The 10,610-nt window shown below is 37.8% G+C and overlaps 1 protein-coding gene across 1 annotated transcript in view; it reads left to right on the top strand.

Annotated features, from left to right (window-relative positions):
* Positions 1-9,397, top strand: part of LHX2 (LIM homeobox 2) — a 26,481-nt gene extending 17,084 nt beyond the window's left edge. Inside the window, exons 4-5 of the mRNA XM_075184724.1 lie at positions 3,203-3,408; positions 7,292-9,397. Coding sequence (XP_075040825.1) covers positions 3,203-3,408; positions 7,292-7,579 — 494 coding nt within the window. The 3' untranslated portion in view covers positions 7,580-9,397. The remainder of the gene's footprint in view (positions 1-3,202; positions 3,409-7,291) is intronic.
* Positions 9,398-10,610: the final 1,213 nt, after the last annotated feature.

Genomic DNA, 10,610 nt, shown 5'->3' with positions numbered 1-10,610 from the left:
TGGGGGCTGTATCTCTGTAATGCTCTTAGTCACAGTAAATCCTGCTTCAGTGTGCAGTTCCTGCAGCTCAGTACCGGCCAACCATACACCTGCCCAACATTCCCTATGACCCAAAAGGACAATCAGCTCCTGTAGGAATTATTACTATAATATAATATAATATAATATGGTTCATTACAGAGTGCACCAATAGAAATACAATCCTTACCCTTCTCTCAGATTACATTTATTTTACCAGAGAAAAGTTGTTTAATATTTTTAAGTCTATGGACATGGATGATGAGTGTTTTCCAAGGCAATGTGCCCAACCACCATAATCATTTGCAGTGGGTTGTATGACTTGGTAGGTAAATATAAGGGGGAATGGAGACAAAGATTCAACTCAAATACAAGTAAGTGGAGACAGTCCACAAAATATTAAACTGTAAGGTAAATTGTGAAACTGTGTACATCTGCAATGCCATATGCCTTCTCCGTCTAACATTAGTACCGATATTATCTTCCTAATATGTTTGTATATGTACAGATGATTGTAAACCCTAATAATGTCATTTTCAAGGCTGCAAATTAATAAATGTAACATTACTATCAGCATTGTTGCGGGAGCGCGAATCATGCAAATGAATAAGTGTAATGTTATTAGGAACATTGCGGTGTGAATGTGACTTACGTAGGGTGAGAGATGTGTCTAAGCTTTTTGCTGCCTGAGTGAAATATTCTGTGGACAGTTAAAGATCAACAATAGGATTCCTTGAACTAATTCCCTACATTTTAATTACACCCCTTCCACAGTATTCCTGTATTCACATCTGCCTCTATCTATGACACTCTACTATCTATAACAGCGTGCAGATGTCATTAACATAATAAAATCTACAATTATACATAGGTTAATAAAAGTTGGTGGGATCATAGCCTGATAACCTCCTCAGTTCCACCATTCTGTATAACTGGGGGTCTTATGATATGAGATCTATCACACAATGGGGTGTAATGTAGGACAACACATTAGACCACTTGGGACTGTTTGTCTTATGCCCAGAACTAGATACATTTTACAGGGACAGAAAAACCAAAATGTATCCTTTGATCTGTTTTGCACTTTCCATTGGCCTTGTTCCTGCAGTCATATACCAATGCAGTGAAGAAATTCCCAGAAAATGCCCAGCAATATCATGTCCAAACTATGGCTAACATCTCTCTATCTGTTCAAGCAATGGTAAAGCAGCTTGTTCGTTTGAGCAAATTCCTACCCTTTGAACACACTGTCATGTGGTATGTTTCCCAATGCTGGATCAATGTAATAATGCGTGCACTGTAATTTTATTTACACCAATCATGTGGATTCTGCCTTTAATCTATTCCTGCATTTTTACGCATACTAAATGCTACACTGATTTCCTGATTTTGTTTATAGGTCTTAACTAGCATAAAATGTTTCTGGCACGAGCTGAGAGAATTAGAACATTATTCTACATTATGTTGCAGAGCTATGCCAGAAGCATTTACATATCACACTATAGGATCTTTTTACAAACTTGAAAGTACTTCTTCTCAAGTATGCAGCGTTCCCAGTGTTACCTCTGCAGTAATGACTTTGCCCCATATTCCTTTGCATAATGCAAAAAACAATGAGATTCTTCACGACTAGGAATGATAATGATGCACAGATCTTACAATTTCTGCGTCCTAGATACAGAGCAGGCGATCTGCAATTATGCAAGAAACAGTGAAGCATGTCTATCCCTGTATTACTAATCTGAAAGACTGTTTGTTTATAGGCCATATGCACAGCAAATACATTTACCATTTGCTGCCAGTAAAGTTCAACATTTACAACATCTAATACTACCACTAGTACTATTACTACTACTACTACTACTACTACTAATAATAATAATAATATAGGCCTAAGGGAAGCATGCTGTTTTACTGACTGAAACAAATGGACCAAGCTTTCAGGAAATTGCCTGAAAAAATAAAAGTAGCACAATTAGATATATAATAGATTATATTAGAGTGCTCTGAGCACCTATACAGAACAGAGACACACATTTTTCTTAATTTGTATTTGTGTGAATGCAGGCTGTCAATTCACTTTCAATCAGTGGAATCACAGAGCACCTTTGGAAGGAAATTGGTGGAGGCGTCCATTTTGGGAGCCTGACAATGTACCAGTGACATCACTGAGGAAATTTGTCACAACCTAATAAATAATAGGTTGCACTATTTTTGGATTAGCCCACAAAATGGCTGCCGGCACAGTGTGTGCTATGACTAAGGGTGGCAGAACCCAAAATACATACGTTGTGTGAACGCTTGAATTCATAAATCAACATTTTCATACAAATAAGACGTTTGGAGTGACTATTTTACTTCTGGTTTTACATTGTGCACATTTACAGCTGAAAGCTGAAGCGCAAACTATCAATTTGTAGTTTGGAACATCAGGGAGTATATTTACTAAACGGCAGGTTTGAAAAAGTGGAGTTTTTGCCTATAGCAACCAAACATATTCTAGCTTTCATTTATTTAGTGCATTCTACAAAATGTAAGCTAGAATCTGATTGGTTGCTATAGGCAACATATCTACTTCTTCAAGCCCGCAGTTTAGTAAATCTTGCCCCATGTCTGAAAGGACAATGGTAATTCAACAGACAGACCTCAACAGTCTAGAAGATTTCATGTCAATTAATTAAACAATGCATGTAAAGTGTAAAATGGAGAAGACATGAAGTTTATGAGCCTATACTTTTAAATATTTTAAAATGCAATGTGTTAAGTGATCATTTTGTTCCTTCAAACTTTACATTGCAGTTTGTTGTTTTATAAAAGTATGAATGCAGAAGTGTTTTATTATTCACCAAATTTGTTTTTGAAGCAAAAGTTTAATATGATTAATTTGTGGTGTTTTTCCAATGATGTGGTTTATTGTAATCCCTAGATATGTACTGTAGTAGTTAGCTTGGCTATTACTGGTCACCCGATACTTCCTCCACATGTGTCACAGGTGGGTGAATTGAAGCGTATGAAGATAATTAGCCAACCAAAATACATTTTCCTCTTCTCTCAGACACCTCTGCTTTAGAAATGGTTGTACAGTCTGTCTGGAGGCCAATTCAATGTAGAGGTGGAATCAATTACATGTGATGTAGGGATTTGGTACTGTAATGAATGACATCTCCTCTCCTGTCTCTGCTAGCACTAAGCTGCAATGAAAACGATGGAGACCACCTGGACAGAGACCAACAGTACACCCCCAACCAGAAAACCAAACGCATGAGGACCTCTTTCAAACACCATCAGCTGCGGACAATGAAATCCTACTTTGCTATTAACCACAACCCAGACGCCAAGGACTTAAAGCAACTAGCTCAGAAGACAGGTTTAACCAAAAGAGTTTTACAGGTAGGGTATAAAGAAAACAAATGCAATTATTCTCATGAATCAAATATAACAGTTTAGACTGCAAAGTAAACTGGTAAAGGAGGAAAAAACTCTAATTTCGGGTAGGCTGCTGCTAACCGTGTTGCTTATTATGGATTCATGCAGTGACTGGAGAAAGAGTTTCACAACAATGTTTCAGCTAGCAGAGGTGACAATACAGTTCTCTGCTACAACGTCTCTTTAAGTTGTAAATGTATTTAACTTCATTCAGTAGCAACCAAGTTTCCTTAGAATAATTTGGATCTGGATAAAAAGAGAATACACTTGTGTAGCCAATGTCACTGTTTTGTTCTAGACAACAACAATTAGCATTATTATTATTATATGTTGCTTTTCTATAGCTGTTTTGAGCAGTCCCTCAGAATTCACTTATGTCTGTGGGAGAAATTAAATATTACTAGGCCCCAGAGCGATATTTTGGAAGGACCTCCACCGCTTTAAGCTTCTCCTCATCTCAGCTCCATCCCAAAGCATCACCCAACATTGCAGTGCTGTAATTATATCTTTATCCTTTTTACACAGTTTTCTATTTTCTGAATGCATTGCCATTATCATCAGAATGCTGATTACATGACTCGTTGTGCTAACAGATAGCTCATATTGTTGCAGGGTCCCATTGCTTTGGCTATAGTTTTGTAAGTTTTGTCCTTGGTTAAGATAATGGAACAACTGTGGTATCTGCTGCATATTTAAGCGTGGGACAATGCAACAAAGCTGTAAAAAAGTAATATATATACACAGTACACACAACGTTGAAGTGGGTTGGTAAACCATACCACTACTTCTACTGCCTTCCTGGTAAACCTATCAAATTCCATTCATTTACATTTTCCATATCGCCACTTATAAGTACACAGTGGTTTCACTGGAAATTTAGGTCATTTATGAGAACTGTTCTGCAGAATTTTTTTAATGTTCATGTATAAAAAAAAGGTGTTGCCCATAGAAAAATATCAGAATCCAAAACCTACCTCTAATTTCTGTAGCTTAGACCAGGGTTTCCCAAACCCAGTCTTCAGGGCTCCCCAACAGTGCAGGTTTTCCCTATCTCCTTGCTGGAGCACAGGTGTAATCATTACTGACTGATACATTGTAACAGATCCACAGGTAGTCCTAATTATGTCACATGTGATCTGGAAAACCTGCACTGTTAGGGAGCCCTGAGGACTGGGTTTGGGAAACCATGGCTTAGACAATGAAAGCCATTGGTTGGTTGCTATGGGAAACAGCAGTGTTTGTACAACATTATCTGTGGAATAGTTGTCACTCATTAATGTTGTTTTTAGTGAGAATTGGTAGCTTAAAATATAATTTTCAGCATGCAAGATTAAACCTCCTCATGGATGCATCTCAGACTGCACAGCCATAATCATAGGTTCTAACCTTCAACAGACAATTAATTGCACACGAATATGACCCCCCCATTTGTATCCTCTTTGTGGTCAGACCTGGTCAATGGCCTAGACTGTTAAATCATTATACAAGAGAAGAACAGCTGAATTTCCATCACCACCTCTGAAGGAATTCACAGCTAGAGTCTTGTGTCTGTATGAGAATTTTTCTTTGCTTTGCGACATGACCTAACATTGGCTCCAGTAATTGGAGATGCAGTTTTTCAGTTATGTGCTGAGGAATTGTATCTGAACCATGTGAGAGACTATCACAGGCAGTCTTGGCTCCACCAGGCAGTATGTTGAATAACTGTGTATTTTTCATAAATTTGTTGCAGCGACAGAATGGTGAGAAATAGAGGAACATCGCTGCAACTGAATACAAATGAGCTGTGTGTTTAGGAGCTTGCATTCTGCAAACTTTGGTGCAATACTCTGTAGTCAGTGTGTTTGCCCATCTGCTGTGCTCCTCTGTACAATCCTACTTTTCTCCTTTTAATATCTTACCCCTAAACACTAAAGAAGAAAAAACAAGGTTACAAATCTCTACATTTTATAAAGTGTTCTCTTATCCTTATAGAATGAGTAATTTTGTATAGGATAATAAATCCCCTACAGAAAATTATATATTGCCTAATGTACCCCCAGTGTAAATTAATAAATTATAAGGTTATTAGAAGTCGCTGAGATATCCCATGGTCCTATAAAAGCACAAGGGCTAGTAGAAGGTGCTTTGTAGGCTTCACACAATTTTAAGGGCGCTCTAATAGCTATGATGATCTACAGTAGAAGGCATGTTATTCCTTATAGTGCACAAGTGTTCTTATTAAAGTGGTAGCTTAAGAGCTCACCATTTATACATGTATTATTTACAGGAGATTATACATATATTAACAAGCTTGTGTATTATAAGGAGAGTAGAGGTTAATCAGGAGTTTAATGAATACACTAAGACTGAAGGACAGGTACTTAGGAGATATTTGATTCCTTATAACTCTGGTATCACTACTCACATTTATGATAACACCTTGATGTTACTGTAGTGGTCTAAGGGTCTCATGTAAATTTGGACGCAAGTCCAAACGAGTAGCGCAAAAAGCACTTTTAGCCAAGTATTTGTCTTAGTTTGCACTCAGACTGAGACGGATCTCCCTTTTGCACCTCTTTTAGAGAGATGGAACGGGGAAGTTAGTGGGAGAGCCCAGCAATGTAAAGGCGTGTTCATGTTCTTTACTTGCTATGCCGTAGATAGGTATCTAGGAGACGTATCTTTTGCTGGTGCAACAGATCTTGCTGTATTAAAAAAAGTTGTGCACCCCATCCCAAACAGCTTAACCAACCCTAGTGCTGTTTGGGGGGGAGCATGATTTTTTTTTTACATTAATCTAATTATTCATTTATCTGCTGTTCAAGGTCACTGTAACTGATACACTTAAGTGTATCATGCACACCAGCCCATAAGGCAGATAAAGAGGTGTGTTTGTGCAAATTGTAGCGATCCGCTTGACTTGGAATATTGTGTAAATTGCGAGATGCAATTTATACTTGCGATTTTAGTGTAAATTGTATCCAACTCTTCATTAGGCCCAATGAATAAGTGGCTAAATTGAATTGCTATTTTTAGATGTTAAAACTAAATATAGTAGCAAATTCAGTGTTTATTTCCCCTTGTGTTCCATATGATACACGTGGTTGGGTACGTGTCCCCAACTTCCGGTAGACCGACAAGGACTTACTAGACTTAAAAGGCAGAAGCTGGCAATGACGAAACAATGTTAACAGCAAAGGTTTCAAATCAGTACCTGGCAGTATCACGAGGAAAGCAGAAGCCGGCACACAGACAGTCATGTGACTTTCTGGGATTATGCTATTTAGGGGTGTTAAATGAGTAATGCAGGGAGGCGGCAGATGTACAATGTTTTCTAGCAAGGCTTCTACTTTGTACATTCAGCGCTTGTATGCATTACTTCGATAACACCCCTAATAATAGTATAGTCTGAGAAAGTCACATGACTTTGTGTGTGTCGGCTTCTGCATTCCTCGCGATTTTACCAGGTAGTGATTTGAAACCTTCGGTTTTAACATTGTTTCGTGATTGCCAGCTTCTGCCTTCTCAATTCGGGTAAGTCCTTGTCGGTGTAGTGGTAGTCATGTTAGTGACTACCACCACTATACATGGGCCTATTTGCTCTGTGATGGAACCCTCAACAACCTCAACAACCCTCAACAACCTCAATTATTTGCCTAATACCAAATCTTGGGTACCAATAACAATATCTAGGGGACCTTATCCATCCATCCATTTTTCCATACACTTCAGTTTTTATTACAAACAGTAATTTCCCTAAATGTACAGGGTACTATATCTATATAGTGTAATACATCTACAATTGAAATAGTGTATTTATTTTTTGGATGGACAATTCCTAAACCTATTTTTCCATTTGTTCTAGGTATGGTTTCAAAATGCACGAGCCAAATTCAGACGGAACCTTCTGCGGCAAGAGAACAATGGTGTGGACAAAACATCAGATTCTACACTTCAAGCTGGAACACCATCAGGGCCGGCTTCTGAAATATCCAATGCCTCTATGAGTCCTTCCACTACCCCAACAACATTAACAGACTTGACTAACCCTACCATGCCAACTGTGACCTCGGTACTGACTTCAGTGCCTGGCAGCTTGGACGTACATGAGTCTCGAAGCCCACCACAAACAACACTCACAAATCTCTTCTGATGACTCTACGAAAGTTTCTTTAAAGAAAAGAAATTATTTTTAGTCGATTTCCAAGTGTATTTTAATAAAGACTTTGTTCAATGAATAAATTACATTTTTTGGGGAACGGTCTTGAAGAAGAGTTCATTGTACCGGTGTTTCAATAAACTGAAGGATAGCTTGGAAGATGTATCTGCAACACAACATTTGTGTAAATGTACAGTTTTGTGGACTAAACAAGGGAAAGAACCATTAATTTAAGTTGGCTGAATCTTCTGTATTCTCAAAGACTGTTACGTGCCTTATATACTGTCTTATCAACATACATTTTCTCTCTGTATATTTATGACCAGAACAAAATTGTTACAAGTTTGTTACTTTTCGACTAGTCCTAAAAAAGTTGCTTTGTTTTAGACACTTTTGGACAGAACTTTGCTCTTAACGAATAATGTAAAATTTAAGCATTTATAGATAATTTGGTGTTTTACGTCAACAATTTTCAAAGTTTCCACTTGTACCAACTTCTAGACAGGTTTAATGGATACACAATTAGTCGAGGGGAAGGAGGTTTTCCATAGGGCTCTTCAAATTATGGAGTGTAAAATGTACCCTCTTTGTATAACCATTTAGAAGGTTATTCTACGATATCCTGATCAATGGTTTGACCCTGTCTGCTTCTGATCCAGTAATGTGTTTATATACCATGAATGAGTTTATGAAAGAAGGCAACTGGCTTCTTGGGAGGAAATATTAAACATGATGATAGAAGACCATCTAAGCAAATCATTACTGATGGCCCAATGAGAGTAATAAGTCCACCCACCATTGTTGGGAGCTCTTTTACTTTGCTTTAAATTTCCTAAACAATTTTTCACTATGAAAATTGGTTTAATTAGCATAAAGCAAGATAATCTGCAGTCATTAATACATTTTAAATGTGTTAAGTCAACAATAGTAGCAGTAATATAATATTCGCTTTTGCATACATTTTAAATGTAAGACTGACAAAAACGTGTAGAGTTCAGAGAATTATACCCATGAATTGAGTGGAGGGAACACTTCTCTGAGTGTAGTAAGGCTACTCACAAACCCACAATTAAACCAGTCAGTGCAGGAACCAATGAAATGCTGTCGTGTACCTCATAATTTATACCAAGAAACGCTGGATAAATTAATTAGAGAATACTAGTTTTCCTATTCATCCCTCTATGAGGTCTTGATTGGAAAACAATATTTTGGTCAGCAGTACATCTCTGCAGAGATTTTAACCTATAATTCATTATCACAGTGAATAATATTATGGGCTGAATCGAAAAAGAAATGGTTTGATCTTCAGTCAGTATGTCCAACATGTTTTACAAAATGTTTTGCCCACAAAATTGCACTTGGTTTTCCAGAACAATCTGATTGTAGAACCAGGTCTTGAACCTGTAAAATCACCACAACCATATTTTTCCAACCTCCAACACATAATAATTGTATGAAAATTTCAAAGAAGCACATGATGTATGCAGACGAGGAGATTCCAAAAGGCACATCCCAACACTCGACTTTAAAACATAACCTCTTTAGTGCCACACCCACCTGAAACACTTTGCAACCTGTTACAGGCCAACCCTGACCCTAAACGAGTCACCAGAAGTATTTAGAAATGATGCCCTTTAAGACTAAATGCGTACTTAGTTAGTGTTTATTAATATCATTGGTAAATCCAATTCAAACCAACCTTGTATAAATTTATGGCCTGTGTGTAATTTTTTTGTAAAGTTTTGTTTGGTCTCTGAAAAAGGTATAACGCAGGAAAATGATTATTCTAATAAACAAAAGCTGCTTCATTTATTTTGTTTTTGGCCCATTCCATTTCTTAGCACAGTGGTACTCTGCTTAGACTCTCTGGCTCATGTCCATCTATCGCCCTAATACTCAGTTACCACTTGATTGACCAATGCTTCAATAAGGACTGTTGGTGCTGTTGACCAACAAGATGAGCCAAGACAAAAGTACAGCTGCTTTAGGATATTGTTATATTTTCCCCCTATTTGTAATGTTGGATAAGGTCAGAACAATTCTGAGATGTTGATGCATCTTTTGGATGAATAATTTTACCTCAGCAATGCTTAATTTTTAAGATAGAATGAACGTATGCCTTTTTGTTCTTGTTTAATACAGATACGTTAGTGTTCTTGATATGAAGAATAAATTTTGGCCGTGACAAGTAATTGTTGTATAGAATTTGAATGATTATTATATTACATTGCCTCATATATTCAATTTCCTGGTATTTGCACAATGACTGTATTTATGAATTCAGTGGCATTACTTCACAACATTTTAAATTTTTGTTTGCACACTCTATTTTTATGGCACAGTTTATTTTAGGAAATTGATTCACAGAGTACCCAATGGAACAATCCTCACAAGGCTAAAATCATAGAAACATTTATAAAATTGTATCTGCTTATGGTAGAGCTGGCAGTTTGAAGAATAAAATACGATACGCTCAGCAGTTTCTAACAGTCATCACTATAATGACAGAACTGAATACATTCTATAATAATTTTCCTCAAAAAACGAGATACTAGCTTTAAAGTGGAAATGCCACTTACTCACAGAGGCAGCCATTTTGTCGGCTGAACTAATGTTAATTAGCATGCAGACTATAAAATCGCAGGATTTCCCCCCCCGAAAAAAAATATAGAGAGCTGTTGCGGCAGCTCCATTTTGGCGGCACTGTAATGTACAGCAGCCGCGGCGCTGTCAAAGAAGCGCCCGCGGTGGTGCTGTATTGTAGTACAATACACCGCTGCGGACGCTTCTTTGACAGTGCCGCGGCTGCTGTACAGTAAAGTGCCGCTATGTAGGGGCACTGTTTAGCCCCCGTTCTTTCCGGAGGGGAGGGGTTTCTGGAGAACCAGAACCCCCACTGCGTGCGCCCCTGAAATCACTAGGAACCAGTGTTGGCACTGAGGAAATTCCAAGGGAAATTAATTGGTACCACACAGGGTGTGGCTATGGAGGGATTTAAACACTCATAAAGGCATTCCTGTTCACT

This window comes from Mixophyes fleayi, chromosome 9, assembly GCF_038048845.1.
Source record: "Mixophyes fleayi isolate aMixFle1 chromosome 9, aMixFle1.hap1, whole genome shotgun sequence".
NCBI lineage: Eukaryota > Metazoa > Chordata > Amphibia > Anura > Limnodynastidae > Mixophyes > Mixophyes fleayi.
This window is presented reverse-complemented; position numbering and strand designations above follow the sequence as displayed.